General features: G+C 50.2%; 1 protein-coding gene across 3 annotated transcripts in view; it reads right to left on the bottom strand.

The window, feature by feature from the left end:
• Positions 1-25,923, bottom strand: part of Bace2 (beta-secretase 2) — an 87,711-nt gene that overhangs the window by 12,101 nt on the left and 49,687 nt on the right. For all 3 annotated transcript variants that reach the window (XM_077795418.1, XM_077795419.1, XM_077795421.1), the window contains 5 exons: positions 23,935-24,063; positions 22,536-22,670; positions 20,430-20,531; positions 17,012-17,161; positions 13,741-13,909 (listed from right to left, as the gene is read on the bottom strand). In XM_077795418.1, the coding sequence (XP_077651544.1) occupies positions 13,741-13,909; positions 17,012-17,161; positions 20,430-20,531; positions 22,536-22,670; positions 23,935-24,063 (685 nt within the window). The remainder of the gene's footprint in view (positions 1-13,740; positions 13,910-17,011; positions 17,162-20,429; positions 20,532-22,535; positions 22,671-23,934; positions 24,064-25,923) is intronic.

Raw genomic sequence — 25,923 nt, 5'->3', positions numbered from 1 at the left:
TTTTATTTTTATCAACTTTTAGCAGTACTATTTCTTCTCTATTTCATATATTTATGCTCCTACTTTTATCTTTTCATTCCTACTAATTTCAAAATAATTTGTTATTCTAGCTTCTTTCTGATACAAGTACTTTAAGTAATAAATGTTCATCTGATTACTGTTTCATCCCAGAGATCCTGATATTTTGAGCTTTTATTATCATTTAGTTCAAAGCACTTCTTATTTACTTTTCTTGCACTTTCTTCCTTGACCTCTGAGACATTTATAAGTGTGCCATTTAATTTTGAAATAGTTGACAGGGGGTGGGGGTTCTATATTTCTTTTTTTTTTTTTTAAGAGAGAGTGAGAGAGGAGAGAGAGAGAGAATTTTTTTTTAATATTTATTTTTTAGTTCTCGGCGGACACAACATCTTTGTTGGTATGTGGTGCTGAGGATTGAACCCGGGCCGCACGCATGCCAGGCGAGCGCGCTACCACTTGAGCCACATCCCCAGCCCTCTATATATCTTAAGGTGACTGATTTCTAATGTAACAAAAGATGTAAGAAATACAGTCTGCATGATTTCAAATTTTAAAAAAGTAAAGGAAATGCTTTTTATATGGATTATATTGGTTATATATATGTCAAAACATGTCAAAACTGATCAAATTGCATACTTCACATATGTGCACTTTGATTACTTTAATTTTACCTAAATAAAACTATGGGGGAAAAAAAGAAAGCACAGATTTGTTCTAAGTAACTTAATCACACCCCAGGACAAGTCTTAAGAATATTTTCAAGAATATAAAAACATTTAGCACCCAGCAAGGTAAAAGTCCACCATATCCAGCATCCAACAAATACTGCCAAGTGTCTGAGTCCATTCAGGCTGCTGTACTAGGTATCAGAGACTGGGGGCAGGCTTTCCAACAACAGACATTTATTTCTCACCCTTCTAGATGGGAGAGTCCAAGGTCAAGGCCCCAGCAGACTCTGTGTCAGGTGAGGGCTTCTTGGTCCACACCCAGCTCTGCCTCCTGATTGTGTCCTCATATGCTGGGGGGTCAGGGGCCTCTTTGGGATCACGTTAGCAAGGACATGAGTCTCATCCCCAGGGTCCCCGCCTTCAAGGACCATCATATTGGGAATGAGGTTTCAGCATATGAACTTTGGAAGGTCACATGCAGTCTATGCCACCGAGTATGCAAAGAAGCAGGAAACACCACTTAGAGTTCACAAAAAGAAGCAAGAAAACAATTTATAACCAGAAAACCAATCAGCTGAAATTTAGTAAGAAATGATACAGACGACAGCATCAGAGGACACCACAGCAGTTACTGTCACTGTACCTCCTGGGGAGGCTGGGGAAGCCAGCGACACACCAGAGAGTCCTGAGCCACCTAGCCAGGTGCAGTGAGGATCTGCTTCAGAGGAGACCTACCCACTTAACGACATCACCACGGAAACTAGGCAAAACAAAACACAGAGGACACCGAAAGCTAAATAGAACATCAGTTCACGGGGAGAATTCCAAGGCACTAAATCACATCAGCAGAGAATTCATAGGAAAAGAAGGGATGGGAGACAGAAAAAAATAACTGAAGAAATAATAATAAATAATAATAAAAAGAAATAATAACCAAGAATTTTCCAAATTTGGTGGAAAAAACCATAAACCACCAACAGAAGAGGCTCAAGGAACCCCAAGCCTAAGAACAAGGAAAGAGGACCCTAGTGAATTGCCAAAAACAAGAGATAAGCAGAATATCTTAAAAATGGAAAGAAAATAAATGATACAAGCAAAAAAACAGGATAAGAATGAGAGAAGACTTCAGGTCAGAAACCTGCTGGAAGACCGTGGAGCAGCATCTTTGAAGGACTGGGTGAAAATCAATTCTATTCCCAGCAAAGGAAAAAAAAAAAAAAAAAACTTCCAAAATGAAATGCAATAAGGATGCTGTCAGGTTCACACGAGCTGAAAGAGCTGATCACGAGCAGATCTGCTCCAAGTCCTTCAAGCAGAAGAGAAGGGCACTGGGTGGGAAGCAGGCTCTGTGCGAGGGGATGAAGAAAACCCAAAGTGGTCACTCTCTAGCGTGTTACAAGAATCCTCATTTCTTACTTGGTTTTTGTAATTAGTTGATTTATTTATTGTTGTACTGGGGACAGAACATGTTAGGCAGGTCCTCCACCACTGAGCCACATGCCCCAGCCTGATTTTTATTTTGAGATGGGTCTCACTAAGTTGCCCAGCCTGGCCTCAAACTTGCTATTCTCCTGCCTTGACCTCCAGAGTCGCACACCATCACTCCTGGCTCACTTTAAATATGGAATACTTGAAGATCGTTGGCCCATTAAAGCAAAAACAATGACAATGTCCTGAGTGGTATACAACACACAATAAGAGGGAGGACAGGAGGGGAAGTGGGTCTTAGATCACACGAGGGTTGCACTGTGAGGAGCCAGGGGTGCACCCTGTGAACCTCGGAGCAACTCCTCAAAGAACTTTGGAAGGTCACACGCAGTCTATGCCACGGAGGATGCTAGCACAGGAGCCCGGGAGATACAAAGAAACAAACGACTTGATACAAAGGGCTGTAGCCACATCATAAGAGGGGGAACAAAGATCCAATGACACAGAAAAAACAAATCCAGGTTGAGCACTCCCACTGTGAAGACTAAAAATCTGCAATGCTACAAAATCTGAACCTTTTCAAGTCCCAACATAAAGCCACAGTGGAAATGTGTACACTTGTGCTCACGTGAGAGGTGCGATCCAAAAGCAGGCGCAACAAATACACTGCACATAATGGCCTTTGAGGCGTGCAAATAAGGGGCAGAGGAAATGTGAGTGGATGTCGACTTTAGACTTGGGTCCCATCCTCTGCAGACACTCGAGGTATTCAGAGTATCTTCATATTCCAGAGTATGAAGACCCTAAAATCTGAAGTCCTTCTGGTCTCATGCATTTTGGATATGGAATACTCAGCCTGTAGCAAGAAAGTAGACTGAAACAGCCCTGTCCATCATCCGCGTTACAGAAACAGTCGAAACAGGAGACTGGCAACCTTTTTTCTGTCATGGGCCAGACAGAAAATATGTTAGAGTTTTTTGGGCTACATGTTCTTTTTAATTTTTTTCCCCCTAACTCTTTAAAAATGTAAAAACCATTCTCACACAACAAGCTCCACGTCAGATCTGGCCCACAGGCTGTCATCTGCCAATCTCTTGTCTGAATGCCCCAGTTAAAAAACGGGGAGGTTGTCAAATTAGGTAAAAAGCAAGGCCCAGCCGTACACTGCCAATAAGGAACCACTGTCCATGTAGAAACCCAAATGTGTTAACAGGGAAAGGGTCGAGAAAGAAGGGTGTCCCCTGTGGATGTCACCGAAGGAAGCCCAGAGGGGCTCTGCCTGCCTCAGGCAGCTGGAGCCAGGGAACTGCAGGAGGGAACACAGTGACTCCATGAGTCCTAGCAAAGGTCCTGCTCGTGCACAGGACAGAATCACCCGGAACATTTTTGGACCTAATAACAGAGCTTCGAAGCCCCTGGAACAAGATCGACAGGTCCACAAAAGCAGTCAGAAATGGCAAGGCCCCTTTCTTAGAGGCAGAGCAAGGACATGGAGGTGACAAGTGGTACAGAGGACCTGGGCCACCACCAGCTGAGAGGACCAGCTTGGGACTATGCAAGGGTACAGTCGCAGCAGCAGCATGCGCCTGTTTCCAACAGCACACAGGCACTGACTGTCATGGACCGAGTCCTCAGTCACAAGACAAGCTCCAGAACATTTAAAAGGGTCAATCCATGTAAACCATGTTGTCTGACCACAGTACAATTGAGTGAGATGTCAATGACAGAAAGCTCTCTGGGAAATCTCCAAACATTTGGAAACAAAATGACACATTCCTCAAACTATAAAAACTCCAGAAGGAAACACAGGAGGAATTCTTTGTTTGAGCAAAAATAAATTTCTTACAACACCAAAAAATACAATCGATGAAAGAACTTCTCTTCCAAAGACAGTACTATGAGACTGAAAGGGAATATCTGCAAGTCACATTTCTGATAAAGGACTCATAGCCTCAAAATATAAAGATCTCTGAATAACAAGGAAAAGTACAGAAACGGACAAGAGGATTTTTAAAAACTCTGTATCACAGAAGCTGAGTGAATGGTCAGCAGCACATGAAAAGATGTTCAAGACTATTCTTCATTAGGAAAATGCAAATTAAAACCTCAATAAGATGATGCTAAAGACCTATTAAAATTAAAAAAAAATGGCAATATCTGATGTGGGCCAGGAAGAACGGGGGCCTGCAGGGGGAATGTACTGCGATAAAGCCAGACTTTGGAGACCAGCTGGGCAGGCTCTCAGGAAGTGAGACGCACCTGTCCTGTGGACGACCGCTCTCCTCCTAGGTGTTCCTACAGGAGAAAGGAGATGCACACGCAGGGTTTGCACACAGCCGGTTGAGTCGTTGTCCTTCCAATAAGACTGATGTGTTGGGATTGTGATTGTCCCCATTTTACAGATGAGGACGCTGAGGGTCACACAGACCACAGTTAGGCCAAGGTGCCCGGCTCACAGTGCGGGCTAGGGTCTTTTCCTGGACTGAGCAGGGGTGTGAGGCTCTCCTGACATGCAGGCAGCAGCAGACCACGGCTCCAGTCAGCTCTGGGTCAGGAGGGGACCCTCCGGGCACCCTATGGTGTGCCTGCCACTGAGCTGTGGGGGGTGGGGGGCCAGGTGGGCTCAATGCACTTTTTTTTTAATATTCATTTTTCAGTTGTCATCGGACACGAGACCTTCATGTTATTTATTATTTTCATGTGGTGCTGAGGATCGAAGCCAGGGCCTCGCACTTGCTAGGCGAGTGCTCTACTGCTGAGCCCCGGCCCCAGGCCTCAATGCACTTTTTCTGTATGCTAGTTTCAACTTATTACAGTTTCCTGGGATGTGACCCCTGCCAGTGAGGGGCACAGGCACTGGACATTTTTAACTGAATACCCCAGTTAAAAAACGGAGGTAGTCAAATGAGGTAAAAAAGCAAGGCCCAGCCTGGTCCCAGGCAGCTTTGTTTATAAAGTGAAAACACTCGCACTGGAAACAACTCAGAAGCTCACCAGCAGGTGAAAGGAGGTAAACAAATCGTCGTACATCTCCATAACCCAGCTCTGCTCAGGAATAAGAACGCGTGAGCGGCTGGTGCACTGAGCAACGGGGGCTCGAAGTAACCGCGGAGCGCAGGAGCCAGGCGGAGGGACGCATGCTGTGATTCCATTTATAAAAGGTTCTAGCAAGTGGAAAGTAATCTCCAGAGACAGAAGGTAGGGCCGGGAGGCAGGGAGCACAACCCGGCACCTGGCAGCCTCCTCCACAGGTGACAGTGTGGGGCACACACGCGTGCAGGGCTCATGGAGCTGTACCTGTCAACAGGACCTGTTTTGTTTATACGAATCATGTCTCAATAAGATGGCTGAAAAATCACAAGAAAAAAAGGCAGTCAAAAAATAGATCTTCCGTATGATCAGCCATCACACTTCTGGGATACGTCCCAAGGAGATGGAGTGGGCGTGTCGAGGACGCTCCTGCCTGTGTGGGCTGGCGGCTGCACTGTCCACAGAGCTGGGATGTGGGGCGAACCCCGATGCCCATCCACAGAGCAGCAGATAAAGGACATGCGGGCACAGACGCCAGGGAGCATGACTCAGCCACAAAGGGCAAGGACGTCCTGCTGTCCACAGAAGAAAGACGTCCCGTCAGGTGGAACCAGCCAGGCACAGAAGGACCCGCTCACATGTGCTCTCTCGGGTGGAAGCTAAAACATGTCCACCTGAAGCAAAATAGTGGTCGTTGGGGACTGGGGTGGGTGCAGGGCGGGGCAGGGTGGGAAAGGGAGGCTGTATTTGATCAGCACCTGCTGTAGGCAGGATGGAAATGTTGCACAAACCCCATTAATAGGTACAAACTTTTATAAAAATCATGTCAAAAAATGACACATGGGACCTGATCACATCTGGGTTAAAGAAACAGAACCAGCCTCAGCCAGGCCAGGTCGGGAAGACAGACTTTAGTATCGTTCTTCAAGCTGAAGGCCTGAGTCACACTTTTTGTACATGACGGGTGTGTATAAGAGAAACAAGAAGATCCCAACATGCACTTTTCATCAACACACACACTGTTACTTTTATAGTAGTCATAATGGTTTTGGAAACAGCCCCTGTTTAAGGTTGTCAGACATCAAGCCTCAGCTGCAGACAACCGTCTTCTGCCCTTTGCCACAGAAAGCACAGCCAGGAAGAAGTGGATTTCAAGTCACTTCTAGGGGCAGTTTCTGGAAATGCCGTCACTGATGGTCTGCATATTTCCTACACACCTGCCGATTCTACAACCAAGAGACAGATTTTAACCCTGTCTGTGGGTTTACAGACCAGAGATCCAGGCACACAGTGGGCAGGAGGGCCATGGGCTCTGGGGTTGGCCTTCCGTGATGCAGACCCGAGCTCCCACTGTGAGCTGGGCAGTCCTGGCTTAACTGTGGTCTGTGGGATCTGAACTACCTCCTTCACCCTGTTTCCTCATCTGTAAAACAGGGACAATCACAGCCCCTGCAGGTCAGTGTTGTTGGGAGGAAAACCTTATCAACTGATGCTCAGCGTTGAGCACAAGGTGTGGGGCAGGGTGGGGCTAGGCCACTGCCCGCTGTTACTATTTTGTCATTTTTAATGTCTTGGGTAGAAATTTTGATTCGGGCCCTTTTGTCTGTCATTCCCCAAAGGTCAGGACTGGGTTGATAAGCAGCTCCTGGGAAAGTTCTGTGTCACCAAGCACAGAGATTACAATGGTCAGATGTCCCCCGTAACATGCAGCACCAAGTGAACCGCCCCACGGGGGGGCAGAGAGGGCATGTGCATGGACCTGGTTTACTTGGAAGAATAGGCTGGAATTACCGGGGTTCTGGACCCAGGACCAATTTCCTTTGCCACCATGTGAAAGCCAGGTATCCTCTGCTACAAAATGAGGAACCAGTGTTGCCCCACCTGTCCTTGGGGTCCCCTGGTCTTGGTGCCTTTTGATTACATTCTGTGTGGATTAGCAGAGGCTTAGCTCTGAAACTCTGCTCTTAGCCACTAAGTTCCCTATTTTTAATCACAGGACTGTACCAGACGAGCCACTCCGACCTGCGGCAAGAAAACCTTGCCGTGAAATGACTGCCGCAATCCATGATGCGTTTCAAGCTGGACAAGCTGAAAGCTACACAGTTCTTGGGTGTGAAATGTCTCAATCTATAAAAAGAGATGGATGGTATTTCAGAAGCTTCGAGGCACTGAGATAACAGAGTTGCAGACTTAGCACTGTGACTTGCCCAGCTGCAGCCGCCAGCCCAGGCCGCACTGCCGCTCCTCTCCTCCTCGGGTGGATCTGGGGGAGACTGGATTAGCGGTTCCCTGTGGGAGCAGAGGTGGAGGGCAGGGCGGCAGAAGGGAAGCGTCTGAGAACTTGTCCAAACACTCATGGCTCTTGCACCACCGCTGATACGCCCTGGCTGAAAATGGGGTCGAGGTCAACTGTGTGGTGTGGGAGAGCTTCCAGGGATTTCTAACCAAGGAACCTCCACTGCTCCCTGATCCCAGCCCTTATAGGGAAGCCAGACCCTGTAAACCAAGAGTCCTCTTACAAAACAAAGATAAAACAAAGATAAAAGACACTGGGAGAGAAGGGACGCTCCCAAAGATTGGGGCTCCATCAACTTGATCAGTGTAATGGTGGCACCTGCTCCTATTACAACAAGGATAGAACGTTACCCCCGATTTTTATCTACTTTACTTATTTATTATGGGGTGCTGAGGGTTGAGTGCAGGGTTTCATGCATGCCAAGCATGTGCTCTACCACTGACCTACCCCCCCCCCCGGGATTATTTTAAGAGACAGGGTCTGGCTATGTTGCCTGGGCTGTCCTGAACTCCTGCCTCAGCCTCCTGAGTAGCTAGAAATATAGGAGCATCCACTACCCCCAGCTCTCCCCCAATTTCCAAATAAGTAGCTGAGACCAGAAGTAAAAGCCCTTCCTTGACCAGAAGTAGGTGCTACTGCTGGGATCTCAATGCCCTGAACACTAAGGAGTGCACACCCGGGCTGAGACGCCTGAGAAAGTCTAGCCCATTGGTGGAAGGGGACAGGGGATCTCCACCATCTCGGAAGCTCGAGTCGGCCTGAGGTCTGCAGAAGGTCTTAGGGAGAAGGGCAAGAAAGAATCTCCCATGAGAATTGGAACCCTCAAACCTCCACCTCAAGCATGGTTGGAGTCTAAATTCACACGACTTAGTGTAGAAACCTAGAGGTTCTCATGGTCAGGGGACACTGAGCAGTAACCACCACAAAACGGTTTTATGGTGACCTGCTCACAAACCAAGGCACACTGAACTCTCCCAGGAGGAAAATCAGCACTCCCACCAAAGAGGAGCTCAACAAAACATTACAAAACAACCGAACAAAAATGCCCACCATGAGAGGAAAGTGTCTCCACAAAAGTAAGGCAAACTCTTCATCAATGAAAGAAAAGTAGAAAAATGGATGCAGAATTATACGAAAGCTGCATTCGAAATGGTTAACCACTCAACAAAGTACCAACAAGATCTTCTGTTTAAATAAGTTGATTCAAATGTTCATAAAACAAAAGAAAAATTAAGAAAAAAAGAGAAGAGAAGCTTTACACAAAAGAATAAGGAAAGGGACCAATACTAATCAATGAGCAAGAATAGGAAATCCAGGAGTAAAGATCCATCTTCCAGAATTTACTGGAATTTGATGTGTAATAGTTGTGGGATTTCAAATTAGTAAAGAAAAGACAGACTGTTTGATTAATGTTATAAGGAACAATGGGATAGTCTCCAGAGGGAGGCCGTTTAATCCGTATATCCTACACATATTCTATGCAAGGTAAATTAAACATAAAAGTTGTTGAATAAATTTTAAAAAAACCTTTTAGTGAGAAAAGTTATTTAAAAGGGGACAGTAAACCCAATTGTCTTAAAGCAGAAGACTAAAATGTGTAAATACACAAAGTGAACATTTATTACACTGAAATACATTATATGGAAAATTTTAAAAATTCACGATTGAAATATGAATTCTAGGTTTTCTTAATTCCCCTTCACAGACTTTCATAAGAAAAAATCTTTCTAAGATTCTCTTATGAAAGAGAATTTTCTTCAAGAGAAAGAACTGTAGTGTAGTGTTGTTCCACTGAATGAAAAGTCAACCATTTGTTTAACCCACTCTCCTTTGATGACGTGTTGGCTTTCTCTTTGATGAGAAGGACATGGGAGTACCATTTTGTAATTCCTAAATGATGTATTGCTTTCATTCTCTTATGAACAAAGCTGCTGTGAACCTTCTGGTCAAGACTTTGGGTAGACATCCACATTTCTTTGCATACACCTGGGATTAGAACTGCTGAGTTATGAAACAGGCACATGTCTGATGTTAGAAGAAATCATCAAGCAGTCTTTCTATTCACACCAAACACTTCCAAGAACTATGAATCCCTAAATTTAGGATTAAAAAGGAATCCACAAGCCTTCCCCATTCATCACACTCAATGGCAATACATGGGAAGTATTCCCCTTAAAGACAAAAATGACCATTATTACCATTTCTATTCAATACTGTCTCAGAAGGTATCACATAATAAACATAAATAAAATATGTGAAGATTATAAAAGATTAAAATGTATTATTTTCAGATTATTTGAGTATCTTAGTGGAAAATCCAGTGACTCTAAAATAAAATAGGAACTCTGTGATGTGACTGGATAAAAGATTAATGTAAAAAACTGCATACTTACATAACAACCCACTAGAAAACGCTATTTTAAATCATCCCATCTACAGCAACAGCAGGAACTAAGAGGTGCCTGGTACATATAATTTTTATGGGGGGAAAAAATCACAAAACACTGCAGTACACCATAAAAGAAGAACTAAACAAATGAAGAAATCTAGCACATTCTTGGGGCAAGACTTCATATCATAAAAATAGGTATTCTTCCCAAATTAACCTATAAATTGAAGGCTGTGCTCACCAAAATACCATTAGAACCTCCACCCATCTTGACAAAAGAAACAAAAGGACAATTTTAAATAAGAATAAGGAGAACGGCTGGTTCATGTGACAAAGATGTTCCCTGTAGTACTGTGTGTACTTGCAAATATGAGAAACAACCCAAATGCTAATCTACATGAGATTGGGTGAATAATCTGAGATTATTCACACGCGAAGATATGATATAGCAGTTAAAACAAATGTCCTGGTACTCATATCAATATGGAAAATCTAGAAAATCTAATGTAGAACTGTGAAATCAAGTTAAAGTACATGCACATTACCATAGCATTCACAGAAATTGAAAAACAGAAAGAAAACAAAAACAACCTCTAACCAACCAACATGTTTGCCGTAAGTGTGTGTTAGGCAGCTTTGAGATGCTCCCAAAGAACGCCGCTTCCTGGTGCCTAACCTGTGCAGTCCTCTCCCACACACAATAGGGTTGCTGGCCAATAGTGGGGGTGAAAGTGATGGCATGTCACCACTGAGATTAGGTCATAAAAGGACTGTTTCCACCTTGGGCGTCCAGGTGCACACCTTGGATCACAGGTGCCCTGTCTTGAGAACATTCATGGTGAGGAATGGGGGCTCCTGCCAATCACCGTGTGAGTGAGCCTGGAAGCAGCATCTGCCAACGTCACAACTGCAGCTCGTGAGAGGAAACCCTGAGTGGGAACCAGCCAGCCCAGCACACTTCCCTTCCTGAACCTCAGAACTGTGCAAGAAACGGTGATAAGGAACTGATAAGTCTTGGGGAAAATCATTATGCAGTATATATTCATATATAATGTAAAGTACTTATATATCTAGTAAAATGGTAAATGTGTAGCAATTATATTTATCAATTTCAGGATAAAGGGTAACTCTGGGGAAGGTGTGGGAATGAGGTATTGGCTTTGCTTTTTTTAAAAATTTCTTCACATTTTTGAAGAACATCTGTCACAGGGTCAACATGTTAAATCTGGATGCTCCACAAGTGTGCCCGAGGTGTGTGGGGGTCAACCTTCTGTATATGTGGGTTCTTCCTCTGTGGAGTCAACCAACACAGATTAAAAATATTTGAAATGAATCGAGTCTGGACTGACCAGGTCCAGACTTCTCACCATTGTTCCCTACGCAGTGCAGCACAACAACCACTTATGTGGACTGACACTGTACCAGGAAAGGATGGTTTAGAACATACGAGAGTGTGTGTTCAGGTTCTGGGCAACGGTACACCAAGGGACTGGAGTGCCCACGGGCTGTGGCATCCTGCAGCGGTCCAGGGCTAATCCCCCACAGACACTGTCATTTCCTGACATTTAAAACATCTATCTCCTCCTTAAACATTTTATAATTGAAAATGAAGGATTTTAAAAAAGAAAGGCAGGATAACCATTCCATTTATTAGAGCTCTATAGAGCACCAACAGCTCCTGTAATTGCAGCCCTGAGGGATGCAATTACTTTAATGGCTAAGTAATTTGCATTGAAGAGGGGACATACATCAGGGTATATTCCCACAGCCAGCATAATCAAATGTTTAAGTGCCAAAACCTTCAATCCACTTTAAAAAAGCAACAACACCAAAAATCTTATGTAAGAGCACCTAACAAATAATTCAGGAGAAAAGCAGGAAACAATGTGGTCCTGCCCAGAGACACTCCATATTAAGCCATTTCCAACAGCAATTCACTTGGGAAACTCACCACCGCTCCACTCCGAGGTATTCAGCAAAGTGGACGTGAGGACAGCTGTTGCCCAGTATCCGTATTTAACGAGAGAACAGAAATGGTGTGCAAAACTGCTTTAGTTCTTAAGATTCCCTCAGTCAAAAAGAAGTAAATTATTCACAGTTGTTAAAAATGGTGGCATTTCGGGCCGTGTGGTCCCACTCACCCCCACACTCAGCGACACTCACTCAGTGGCAGCCTAACAGGCGGAAGTTAATGCACACGGAAAAGTGGACGACTGATCTCAAGGGTGGAAAACATGGCCAATCTCGAGGACTTCAGGTCTGCTCACCTGCACCAAGTCGATTAAGTGTGCATTGACACCTAGCAAGGTGCCCCGCCAGGTACCCATGTGTCCCAGGCTGGGGGTTTATCATACAGAATATGAGCTGGCCTATCAGTCCAAAGGTAGCTTTTCCTTTTAATACCGCTCTTCTTGGGGCTGGGGTTGTGGCTCAGTGGTAGAGCACTGGCCTCACACACATGAGGCACTGGGATTGATCCTCAGCACCACAGAAAAAGACATAAAGAAAGATTGTATCCATCTACAACTTAAAATTTTTTTAAAAAAAATATTGCTCTTCTTCCATTCCCCAAATTGTTGAGCACTTTGAGAAACACTGGTGTGCAGTCAGAGGATGGGAAGAACCACTCCCCTGCTCCAGTGACCAGGTTCAGACTATGGTTCAGGTATCAAAACCCAAACTCCCTCCCTGGCAACTCTGCTGTGATCCTGTGGCATTTACCTTCCTGGCCTCTCCACGTGCTTCAGCTGGACTGGAACAGAGTGAAGGTGCCTATGAAGCTCCTGGGGGCCGGTCCAGCATCCCTCCCTGTCCCTCAGCTCTGTCTCATGATTAAGGCTTTTCCCCATTAAGTCAAATTTCCTTTCCCTCCACGACACAGAGATCTCATACTTCACTCTGAGCCCGTCTTTGCCTCTTCTGCTCCTCTCTGTTGTCAGTTGTGGTTCAACCCCAGGGATCTACCATTCCTCTCTCCCTCGGCATCTAACCAGCACAACATCAGCATTTCACTCCGTCTCTGACTCCAAGGCCAAGGCAGCCCTGATTTTTTCAGCCCTTTGAACTCCAGGTCTGATACGCGGCAGCCATCCTGGCCACCTACCTGGGCAGACTGTCAGTCCATGAGTTTCCGGCAGCTCAACTGCGTGCTGGCTCCTTTGGCTGGCCTCCTCCTGGCCAGCCTGGACTGCTAGCCGCTAGTGCCCCATCCGCCCTAAAGCCAGGTGCTGCCTGAACTCCCCGTCAGAGCAGCCTGCTCAGCTTTCATAGGAAGATCTGCCAGTCCTCAAGCTAGACTCTGCAGAGCAACTTGCTGGGTTGCTCCACACCACCCTTCAAATAAGTTTCACAAGAAAAATGGGCTCCTTGGTCTTACTATTTTAGGATTTTGAGAAAAAGCAGTGATAGGTATTTATTTCTTATTTCATAATGAGGATTGTGTTGAGGGAAGAATATACACAGCTTGTATGTGAATGTTCTTCTTTATGTTCCTTTAACTGTCAAAGACCTGTAATTCAGGGCCTGGGTGCATATGGTTCAGTGGCAGAGCATGGGCTTAGCAAGTGTGAGGCCCTGGGTTTCATAGGCAGCACCCCAAAAATAAAACACAAAACCTTGGGACTCCACACCAAGGCCCCAGGGCAGATATGTATTCTGGGTGCATGGCCACTCTCACCTGACCTGAGAGGTAACTATAGTGACTCTCAGTTACTGAGCACTTGCCCTGTGCTGAGCACAGGGCTAACACTGGACATGGATTATCTCACTGCATCTTCCCAACAACCCTGCCACCCATTCTGCTCTCTGGTGAGACCTGGTGACTGAGGACAGGCTTGACCTGCCCTGAAGCCCTGCTTCCCAGCTGGTGCCCTTACACCAAGTGCCCGCTTAACATGAGGAGGGCTCACCTGCGCACGGGCTGGCAGCAAAGCCCACCCTCTTGTGCGCTCTGTCGAAGACCACGTAGAAGCCTTCCATCACGGTGGCACCAATCACCAGCGCGTTGGTGGAGGAGGAGATGCCAAATCGGTAGCACTCGTAGTTCAGGCCAGCCCCCATCATGGGCTGGATGTAAAGCTGTGGGGGAAGAGGAGAGGGAAGAAGAAGAAACGGCACCAGTCGGACGATGTCACAAAACAGTGACGGTCACCGTAGGCTTGGAGGCCCCCCTGGTGAAGGGGAGCCACAGAGAGACAGATGGCAGCATAGTCCCTGCCCCCAGGAGACAAGATCAAAAGCACAGTGACATCCATGCTTATGGAAAGGGTCAGAAACAGGAGGAGACACACACGCCACCTGTAACTTACGCAGCACGTGCTTACAGAAGGAGTCTGTCTGTCTGTCTAATCAGACCAACATGGAGAGGGGGGCCTCACTGCACTTCCCATGTGCAGGGAAGGTGAGGAGAGGCCCCCGAGGCAGGAGGTGACTGTCCTCAGGGTCGTCTGTAGGTGGACATCCCGTGGCTGCTGTTCTGGGGAACCGCCCTGCAGTATGGCCCTGTCATTGTTGGACTGTCTGTCTGCAGACCCTGGCTCAGGGCCACAGGAACCACACCTCCTTCCTAGATGTCACCACCTTGGCAGAGGGTGACTCTGTGGCTGTGTTGAGTGAACGATGGTGCCGAGCCTGACCGAGTCCAAGGACACTGATCTATAGATGCGACCAAGCAGCTCCCTAACACCGAACTTGGATCTTTTACTTGGTCCTTTCTGCGTATGTCTCAGTAGATTTTTCTAAGCCATACATCTTGTAATATAGGGAAGCTTCAGTCTTGCTGGATCTCAGAATAAACTGTCTGCCCTAAACTAAAATAGCACAAATAGAAAAACTAGTAGTATTTAGGCTGAAAGTAAGTACATTTCTAAGGTTATGTTAAAAAAAAAATCAGAATTGCCCTGTCGGCTGACACTAAAGTATGCTATTATTTTTTTTTATTTTATTGGTGCATTACGATTATACATAATAGCAAGATTTATTATGCCCTATTTGCACACATATCATAGATATAACCTGACTCTGCTGCACTGGTGGTCATCTGCCTGCCTATGATTGCTGAGGCCTGAAAGCCCCACCCTGAACCTTTGTGGCAAGAAGCCCTGAGGATGCCCTGGGTGTCAGTACAGGGGCTGGCTGGGCAGGGCCAGCTGCTCAGGGGTGACTCCCCACGTAATCCCTGATGGGCACAGCAGCAAAGGGAGCTTCCTCCCCCAGCAAGGAGGGGGACCAAAGGAATAGTGAGTGACTTGAGTGAGAACCCAGGACAGCAGCAGGGAAAACAGATCTGTACATGAAAATGTGAGTGGGTCAAGGTCAACCCCCAAAGTCTCCCATCTCCAAGAGGGAGTCACGGTGAATTCTCACGAGGACACAGCAAGGGCTCCTTCATGATAGTCCTTTGTGGTCCGAAGCTTGGTCCTCACGGCAGCTTCCCCACTAGCTTCAGCTCTTGTGGCCAGGAGGTGCCGTGGACAGAGAGCTCTCTGCCTGCCTGCGCTCCCCACAGCTGCTTCTCCCGGGTCCTGGGCTCTGTCAATCAACCCTCATGCCCTTATTTACCACTTCTTGCTCACCTTTGTCCTCAGGCTGGCTTTGGACACTGGCTACAAACCACACTGATGAGACAGTGTCCACGTATTGCAGTTTGACTGACCAGTTGTTATAAACAACACATTATTTTAAAGATGCTGAAAATCAATCTTTCTAACAGCTGTCTATGCAGGGCGCTCACCCAAGGTTATCTGGAAACGCCTTTGGTAGGCGTTACTCCCTCTCCTTCACAGTGAGAAAGAAGGGCCGAGCCACCTGCTCCAAGTTACTCGGGATTCAAGGGTGGTGCTGACGGTGTCACTTAAGCCCCCTGCCTGGCCTGTATGTCCTCTGCTGAGCTGCTCACCTGTGGCTTTCTGTCCTGCCTCCCAGGACCCCGGGATCTGAACACAGGAACAAGTGGTATTGCTTTCTCCTTCAGAAGTCAGTCTCCTCCCGATTCTCCAGTCCCAGCCCTTTATCTCCCGTACACAGATCACAACGGGGACACACTCCTGTGTCAGCCAGCAAGCACCTTCCCTCTGCTGCCTACCAGTGTCCAGAGGGAGGCCGTCTCTAAACCTCAAGGTGCTCATCTTCATCCCCCAGGAATTAATAATCAACAGAGAGGAGACACAAGATGACTTTTACAAAGAAAACAGAAGTCAAATGGAAAGAGGAAACAGCACAGAATACATCCTAAATAGATGGCCGCACCCCCGAGGAGTGGACTGGCAAACATGCAGCATGCTTTGAAGGGCAAGATCACAAACGGGTGATTCTGTTCAGCGAGTCTCAACAAAAGCCGGGCTTGTTTGAGCTGGGTCTTAGAAGACGGGAGGAATCTGCACACACGGAGGAGGAGAGATAGGCTCCCAGGGCCGGCGCTGGTGGAACTCGGGCCAGGAGATGGGAGAGGCTGAGGCACCCCATGAGGGCCGGGGTGGTGGGAATCGGCTGCAGAGGAGGAACCAGCCTGCTGGGGGAGCTGGTGGTGAGAGGATCTGGGCTAGGGCTGTGGGTCTGGGGAGGGGTGGAGGGATGCTGTCTACTCAGGCGCTCAAGACAAAGGAGTCTGTCTGTGGCTACTGGAATCACAGTAAAAAATAATGGTGCCTCCATCGCCGAATAAAATGGTGTGTGGCACATGTTACAGAAGTGCTACCCTTCTTCATGGCCACCTCCACAAGGTGTCTCCGTGGCTCCTCCTACTATGAGGGGTCTGATGACCTTGGGGTCCTTTGGAGGGTATTGCAGAGGAGAGGGCTGCCAGTTCTGAGCCCAGAGGTCAGGGGTCACAGCAGGGATCCTCTCCTTAGAACCCAGTTGCAATGTCAAAGTCAGGTATGGAAGGCAGAAAGACACATGGACCCACCATGCTGCCCACCTGGCCCCCAGACTATGCTTAAGGCTACCCTCCAGCCCCCTGTTCTGGGGCCAAGGAAGCCCAGCGCCCGCTACTGACCAGAGACAGGTGAGCCAGCATGGCGGAGACCAGCAGACCTGGGGGCTCAGCACCAGTGTGTGCCTGGGGGACAAGGCTGTCCAGTGGGGGGTGTGGCACCTGTAATGCCCGGGCCTCTGCACAGAGCCCCGGGTTCTGCTCCTTCCTGTAGGAAGCACAGAGGGAGCAGAGGTTCGCGTAGGTACCTGAGGCAGGATGGTGATGCGGAAGGATCGGCTGGAGTTCTCCTCCCTCAGGTAGATGGAGATCTTAGGGAAGTAGGACCAAGGCGTTTCAGAATTCGCCCAGCACGCCAGCTGGGCCCCGCTCCAGAACCCGTCAGAAAATTCTGGAATCTAGACAAAACAAGATCCTGTGAGAAACAGGGAGCAGTCTCGCCGCAGCGCGTCAACAGGAAACAGTGCCCGGCTTGCCTGGTCCCCTCGCCAGACGCCCACGGCACAAAGAGCATTTCATGTGGACAGAGTGGCAGGGACTCGAGCCCCTTGGGGGTGTTGGTAACAATGAAATGATAATCGTAAAAGCTGCTCAGACTCACGGAGCGCTCTTGAGCGGGAGCACTGGGCTGATGCAGCGGTAGCGACTTGGCCTGCAGCCCCAGCCAGGTGGCCACTGGACCCCTTCACTTGGCAGATGAGGCAACCAAAGCACAGAGAGGGGCCGGAACTGCCCCAGGCCACACGGTGGTGGGTGGCAGCCCCTTAGAAGAGAGAAACCCTACTGTGACCCTCAGGGCCCTTTTGGGTGTTGCTGCCCTCTGGATTCCTGACTCCTGCGAGGGCTAGGACCTCGCAGTCCTCCAGATCTTGGCTCGGGTGCCACCTTGTCCCTGATCCTCACGGAGAGCCCACGGCCCCCACCGCACACCTCTCCTGCAGCCTTCCTCCCCGAGGCCCTGAGCCCCGGACACTTCCTGGTGTGGGGCAGCTCTGCTTCCACCCCAGAGCCTAAGCCCTCTCTCCCTGGTCCCCTGAAGTCCTGACGCCTGCGAATGGATGAGGCTCAGGGGTTGGGGGAATGAAGGCACCCAGGGACATCAACATGGCCACCAGCTCAGGGCGCCCCCTTGTGCCTCACTGGGAGCGGTAGGGGCGGAGCCAGGCCCACCTGTGCGGATCCTGCAGGTTCCTGACCCCTGTGTCTCTCCCAGCAGCCTCCCCAGCAGCCTCCCCTCCTCCACCTGGGGCAGGACCAGCACACCCGACTTGTGTTGAGGCAGAGGTAGGAGAGGACAGAGGGAGTGAGGAGGGATGTCTGTCCAGGGAGCTGAGTATGAGCTCTGGGCCAGGTGGACACACCCGGGAGGGGCGACAGGTGGGAGCCACAGCTGGAGTCCTCACCGCTCAGGGAGGAGAGTTTAGGGAAGGAGGACCGAGGTGAGCACATGCAGGCACCTCACCCCACCCCAGACCCCCCCCCCCCCCGGAATACAGACCCACCCAACACTAACTCAGCATCCCAAGGACCCAAGCCTAGGGACAGGGCCCAGTGTTTTTATTTCCTTTAACTCTCTGAATCCAGCCCTCTCCTCACTAGAGAGGAGACAAGGCAGCAGAGCCGGGAACAGGCACCTAGCAGGGGGAGGAGCGGTGGTCCTTGGGCCTGAGCCTCCAGGACGACGATGCACGCTGTGGACTCTCTGCCCGATGGCGCGGAATGAAATCAGAGGATAATTTTAGACAAGGCAAGCAGATGCCGTCAGCTCACTCCTTCTCCCCAAGTCAGTGGCTGCTGAGCACGCGCTGCGTGCTCTCAGGAGGCTTGCGCCCCAGGCCCACAGAGCCCAGGCAGTGGGACGCCTGCTGTGGCCACCCACCGACCCTTCACACTCACCCTGGGGACACTGGTAAACATCAACCATTCAGAGCGCCCAGCCTGAGGGGACCCATGACGGTTCCGCAGGCACGTTCTTGCTGTCTAGGAAACAGGCACAGCCCTCCTGATTTAAGGTGGGTCTCGGGTCCCACAAGCTTCCTGGCTTCTCAGCACTAAAGCCCTGACCTGGTGTTTCTGGATCCCGCGGATGCTGAGCAAGCTGGGCATGGGCTCTGGTCCCTGCTGCAGCTGCCAGGATGCCCCGCCCCCGCCGAGTCACACCAGGCTCCACGTCCTCCCCTCGTCCTTTCTTGCCGTTGTCCTGTGGACTCGCTGCTCTTCCCATGCAGCTTTAGACTTTGGAAGTTTTGGTTCAGGACAATTGGACCCCCTCTTGCTCCCCACGTTTCTGCTATAAGCTCCAACAAAGTGATAGTTATGCATCTTCTTATCAGTCCATCCTGGTTCCATGGCGGGACACCAGCCCCACGTGACCACCAGCACACCGGCTTGGCATGGAAATGCTCACTTTTGGTGATCTTGCAAAGACGGCCTCAAGTGCGCAGATGCCACAAAAAACACCTACAAGGTCAGAAGCGGTGTCCACACAAGTCGTAGTGGTGCCTCGTTGGGCGTTTCACGGAAGCTCTCTCTACCAAGTGCCGAGCGAGCACATACCAGCTCGGGCCGTTTCACCCAAACTCCCTCAACAGCCCCAGAGAGGAGAAGGCGGAGGCTCTCTGAGGGCAGCTCTCTCCAGGCACCCAGCCGCTGAGTGGCAGAGGCCGGACGCCACCAGATTCCGCTGGACCCCAGTGCTATGTTCTGTCCGGTGCTTTTTGGCCCACCCTGATATCCTGACTGTCCAGACAATCGGGGTGACACTGAAAGTTCTAGCATCCAGGTCCCAATTTTAACTGCCCTGCAGAGCCCGGCCATGAAATGATCACTAGTTTGGCCAACTGACCTTTGTCCTCTGTGAAACAAGCCATTCTTCCCCCAGAAGTGGGGGGTGAGATGCCAGCACACGGTGGGCGAAGGCCAAAGAGGGGTGATGTTCAGGGCTATCTGTCCTGGCTTAAAGGCCACACAGGCACCCTCGATTCACCGTCACTTTAACATGCAGTCATGCACCCAGTGACAGCGTCCCAGCCAACAACAGCCTGCACCTACGAGGGAGGTCCCGGGAACCACTTCGGAGCTGCCTCCAAGTGACAGTGTGGTCAGCGTGGCCACCGTGCAACATTTTACTTCTCCCACGTTGGTGCTGAAGCTGGGGTACACCCCCGTCCTATGAAAGCACATGATACTGATAACAGTAAGAAATGACCGTGTACAGGAGCCGCCTCGCAGGGCACGCGGCCACTGTGCTCCTGACTGCCCTGCGCCACCAGGCTCCTCTAGGTACGCGCTACTGCGTCCGCCCGGCCCAGCGAGGCATCTCTCAGAGCACATTCTGTCCTCAAGCCACAGGGGACTGCGGTAGTGTCACGAGTACTGCACCCGCTGCCCTGCGATGGAAACCCCAGACAGAGTCGACCATTCCGGGCCAGCTCCTCGGGGTCAACACAAAGGCGTTACTTACTGGCCAACATCAAGCAGAACGTGAACTTTGTAATAATAGGTTTTAAGAGTCCACCCTTCAAAGCCTTCAGCGCACACAGAGTGATAGCTCTGTCACCGTGCTGCTAGACTCTGTCACAGTGCTACTCCGGGCGTGTGATCAGCACCCAGTGCCCCTGGTGCTGCACGAGCCTGCGGGACTCACCATGGATGTGCAGGACTCACCATGGACGTGCGGGCCACGGCCTCCACCACCGCGTCGAACACCTTCTGGGGCAGGCGCAGCAGCGTGGTGCCACTGTCCACGATGGCCTTGTCCGCGTTGTACTAGAAGGGAGGGGGCATCCGCATCAGGGCACGCTCCCACCAGCATGGCTGGACCTGCCACATAGAGAAGCCCCATGCCCTCTCCCAGGACCCCCGACCCAGTACAGAGGGAACCCCTTACTTTAGAGGCTGATGTGACTTATTAAGGCCACTTCTGCAAGCTGCACAGATCAACTTTCTACTACCTACTCGTGGGCGAGGAGGACCACCCCCCCATAGCTCGCCATTTGAGAGGAGACGGACAGGACAGGACACCCGTGGTGGGCACTGCTGTTGTTTGCGTTTGGAGTGCCCCGAGGCCCACCTGTGAAAGGCGCCCTTGGCAGGTGATGGGAAGTTTAAGAGGTGGCACTTGCAGGAGACACAGGTGACTGGGGTGTGACCTTGCAGGGGATTGTGGGACCCTAGTCTCTTCCTGGCACCCTGCTTCCCAGCTTCCTCTGTTAAATACTCCCACCATAATGTGCTGCATCCCCACAGGCCCGGAAGCAACCGGGCAGTCGGTCATGGACTGGAATCTCCAACCTGTGAGTCAAAATCAACCTTTCCTCTTTTTAAGTTGGTCACCTCAGTTACTGTCATGGGAAACTTACACACACACACACACACGCGCGCACACACACACACACACACACACACACACACACACACACGGCAGCCAGCCCTATCCCCACTGTCACATTCTTGATGTGACAAGAGGAGAAAGGGGATCAGTGGGCCAACCACAGAGAGGCCACTACATCCACTGGGGACCCAGCTGAGTGCAGCTGCCTGGGAAAGGAGGAGGCATGGCCAATTTGCCCTCCTACTTTACACAAGTCTGTGACTCCCATGGCCAGACATGCCAGTGAGGTCAAAGGAAGTGAGCAGGAGGAGTGAAGAATCTGGAGAAAATGAAACGAACCGACTTATTAATATTATTTTCAAACACTTATTTTCAGTTTAAAAACTAATGTGAAAGTCAACTCTGCTTGCTCCTAAAACTATATGTTTTTGTACCTGTATGAAGAATGGATACATGACAGTCCTGTAGGAGGCTGAAATGTGGCATGGCTGGGCGTTGTCACTTGCTCTTTTGAGGGATGGCAGCATGTAGGGCCCGCAGGACAGAGCCCAGGCCTAGGAACCCAGCCTCAAGATAGGTGCTGTGTGCTCTCTCCCTCTCTCTCTCTCTCTCTCTCTCTCTCTCTCACACACACACACACACACACACACACGCCCGCATATGGGTCCGTCGGTGAATTGCTAAGTGTGAATAAGTGCCTCTGACATGAACACAGATTTAGGGCTGGGACTGGAACACGGTCACAACAAAACACAGTTGTGTGAGCCTTGGTCCCGGGGAGTCTGCACGTGAGCACGGGTGGGGGAAGGGCAGGGAGCCTGGCGGGCAGGAGCACAGGAGCCACGGGGTCTTTCACAGGCCATGCTGAAAGGCCACAGCGCTCATGATGTCACACATGCCACGAAAAAAGCCACAGAGCAGTAGAGGGTGCTACACAGAGTCACAGCTGTGTGTCCCTGGGCCTGTCGCGCCTGCCTCGGGCCCCAGCAGGCAGGCTCTTCCTTGAGCAGGAGCTGTGAGCTCAGGGGGGCAGGGCTCGGCCACACAGGGCAGATGAAGTATATGGCTTCTGGGGGTTCGGTTTGGCTGAGTTCTGTCCCCTCCGTCCCCCTTCTGATAACAATCTGCTTGTTTCATCCTCCACAGTGGAGGTCAGGGACCCTCAGGTCAAGGCACGTGCAGAAGGGTATAGTTGGCTCTGGGGCTCTTCACTCCCTGCCTTGTGCTCGCTTTGCCCCATTAAGCCAGGGGGTCTTGGGGGCTGGAATTCATGCACTAAATTACCATCCACGAGGCCCTGTGTCTTTTCCCATAAGAATCTCCGGAACTAGCCTGTGACATAAGGCACCTTCTGACTTCCTGTGCAGGCTCCAGCTGTGAACGCTGAAGCACACCAGGCCCAGGCCCCAGACAGGCACGACAGAGTGGCGGGTGCTCACCTCTTTGCAGTCCAGATTAAGGCTCTGGCCTCCGATTTCCAATTTCAGAATTTCTATCTGATAATACCACTCCTCCTTTATGGGGGTATACCAGATGTCTCCTGTATACAGACTGGGTTCAATTCCACCCAGGACCTGGGGAGGAAAGTACAGGTGTAAGAGGAAGAGCACAGCCAACAGTTTCCACCTAGAAGCCCTCGCTCATGGGTGAAGCCTCACTGGAATTAGCACTTGTTCTTTATTGTGACGTTGGGAAGCAAATACTGATGCTTCAAAGTTAAACGGGGAATGTCTGAGGGCCATAACTGCAAGGTCACATGGAGCCATGCCCTGGTGTAACCAAGACCCCTTGGCAGGGTCCTTATCTAAGGAAAGCACACACGACTCCAGCTTCACAGCATTGAGACCCCCACCCCAAACAGATGCAATAAAATACCTAGCTGCCCTGATGGATGGCAACGAGTCCCCTGGAGGGCAGGGACCAGGAAAGCAGAGCACAGGGGCGTCCTCAGTCACAGCATCAGGCTGCAAGTGCGAGGCTACCCTGTCCCCTGGGAGCAGGGAAAGAAGCGCTGGGAAGCTGGGTGCAGTGGTACACACCTGTAATCCCAGAGACTCAGAAGACTGAGACAGGAGGGTCACAAGTTCAAGACCAACCTCAGCAACTTAGCAAAACCTTGTCTCAAAAAATAAAAAGGAGGGTATAGCTGGGGACACAGCTCAGTGGTAGAGAAACCCTGAGTTCAACTCTTACTTTACACAAGAAAAAAAAAAAGACAAGAGAGGAATATTGGGAGCTGGTGACCATCAGCCAATGACAGTGGCTGGGATGGGTGCTGAGCATGCCTCTCAGGGTCAGGGCAGAGAGGGTGGCCAGCTCTCCCCGAGATGGACCCTCCTTGTGCATCTTCCTGTCCCCTGTACTCTAGATGTCTGGGTGCAGGGTCCCCCAAGGGAAGTTCTGGCTACTATATATCTGTGTGGCTGATAGTCTGGATTGTGTTTCCATAGAAAACACCTGCTCGCTGTGCTGTGTGCACATGTTCCTGTCTCCCAGGGAGTGCATGGCCCCCACCTACAGTAGACCCAGCTGCCACCTCCCCTCTGCTCCTCTGTGCCTTTCCTCTCCCTGAAAGCAGTGTGCTTTCAAAGGTCAATAAGGACAGAGTGAGTGGGATCTGGAGGTGCATATTTCTAGATGGTGGCATGATTAGGAAGGATAAAATCATACCCAAGCTTATCCATTTTTAAAAGCTTCTATAACAAAGAGTATCACAATGTTATAGTACCTGTGTGTGCCTAGGTGTCTAAAATTTCTCATCTAGTTTTTAGTAAAGCCGAAATAACCCCATAAATTTGTGATTTTTTTTTCATCCCTTTAAGACTAAAAGATACCCACAAGACTACCTCCGTTGGTACCAGATCCAGCAATTGGCAGTCCCGCCCCACACATCTGCATGGAGAAGACGTTGGGGATCTTTGCTTGAGTCACCAGGGAATCGAAGAAGGTCTTCAGAGAGCTTGATGGCTGAGGAGGGTGAAAAGAAGGACAGGGCTTCACGAGTCACAGTGGAGGCGAGGGCTGCCCAGTGTGGACACCCAGCACGGTCCACGGTTCTTTGGGTCTTTCAAATTTGGAGTTTTCCAGCTAAACCACAAACATGCCTGTGATCAGGTGCGGAGACCCCCGTGGCGCTTGCGCCTGTGTGGCACGCGCCTTCTGGAAGAGCTCTGCTGTGAAGGAAGACAGCGCTTCTGGGAGTGGCGCACACACCCTCGGGTTGCTCACCGCGGCCTCCAGAGGGGGGCGTGTGTCCACGTGGAGGTGGGTCACGAGGAGGAAGTGGAGTTAGACACTGGAGGGTGGCAGGGAACAGTGTCTCCAGGAGTTACTGCAGCTGCTGAAGCTTGGCCCACCTCCCAGCAACTGCCCTGCATCAAGTGACTGGTGACTGGTCCACCAGGCAGCGAGTCCCCGGCCCAGGCCCGGCCAGCTGGACTCTGGCAGCATCAGGAGAGTGTCCGTGAGCCTCGGAGTTGACAAGGCTGGTGACTGAGGGAAAGGGGAGGTGCTGGGGAGCGAAACTGGGCAAACTATGCTCACACCCGAGTAGGTGACAGGGAAACCCACTCTGAGGTGCAATTACCATGCAGCAATTAGAAAAGGACCTAGAAAGACAAAGCCCGGTGATTCCCATTGCCAAACCGCAGCAGGCCTGGCTTGCTCTGTGTTGTCCTACAGCCTTGGTCCCCACTCATGGCTACGCATGCAGAAGGCACCCCCATTTCTGCAGAAGGTCTCAAAGGGAAGAGGGGTACTCTGCAAACAGCTCCACGTCAGGGAGCCAGGGCACGGGCAGCCAAGCAGAAAGTCACCGACTACAGACCTGAGTTTAGACAGGGGTGGAGGGGTCAGTTTTGGATGCCATCACAACACTGAGCTGCAGAGGCAGAGGCTGAAGGCATCCTCTGACACCTGTAGTCATTCGGCAGGAAGGGTGGCTCACTGAGTGCAGAGCTGAGATCGCAGTTCTGGAGGCGTGAGGGATGAGTTCTGCCTCCCGCTGGCTCAGCCCACCCACATCTGGCCACCAGCTGGCTACCTGCAGCAGAGCTACAAGTCCAGGGACACCAAGTCCCTGCAGGAGGGTGGGGTCTGGTGGACTCTGGCCTGCCTTCCTGAGAGGCAGCAGGGACAACACCACCTGGGACTGAGGCCGGGCTCCACCCTGCTGACCAGGGTCACGCCTTTGTTTCCTGCCTGTGATAGCCATCACCTGCCAGGCCTGTTCTGGGACCTAAGGGGACCCATGATCGAGGCTCTGCTATCGTTCTGCCAAGCCACTCTCCACTGGGACCCTGCCTCAGGATCCCCCAAGGGATTCAAAAACAGGCAGTTGCTCAGGACCAGCCCCAAGGGAACATGGTCTAGTGGGTGTGCAGTGGTAGCTGTCGCACACAGCCTTGGTGGGAGCGCTTGGGGCTGACCGGGGACACCACACACTGTGACCTCCACTGAGCGCTCGACACCCTACTCCAGAAACATTGGGTGCCTGACCCACACCACTGTGCTGGTCCTTCCAGATGGGCCACTTCCCCCGCAGCTCCCATTACTGGCTCCTCCAACTCGGGGGCATGAAGCCAATTGTCAGTCATCTTGCAATTTCACAGATGAAGAGAGCAAAGGTCATGTGGGGGGTCTGAAGAGTCCCCCCAAACCCCAAAGTAGTTTGTTCTCACAGAAGTTTTACACTCTATTAATTGCAGATAATTGAAATCTCCTCTATCATCTAGAATAATTTGCATAAAATCAATCATGCTCACATCTTCCATTTCCAAATAGCCACATAAAGATGAGAAGTTTTGCCCTAGGTCACACTGTCAGTGA

This window comes from Urocitellus parryii, chromosome 2 (genome assembly GCF_045843805.1).
Source record: "Urocitellus parryii isolate mUroPar1 chromosome 2, mUroPar1.hap1, whole genome shotgun sequence".
In the NCBI taxonomy this organism is placed as follows: Eukaryota; Metazoa; Chordata; class Mammalia; order Rodentia; family Sciuridae; genus Urocitellus; species Urocitellus parryii.
Note: the sequence above shows the minus strand (reverse complement) of the source record. Positions and strands in the feature narration are given on the sequence as shown.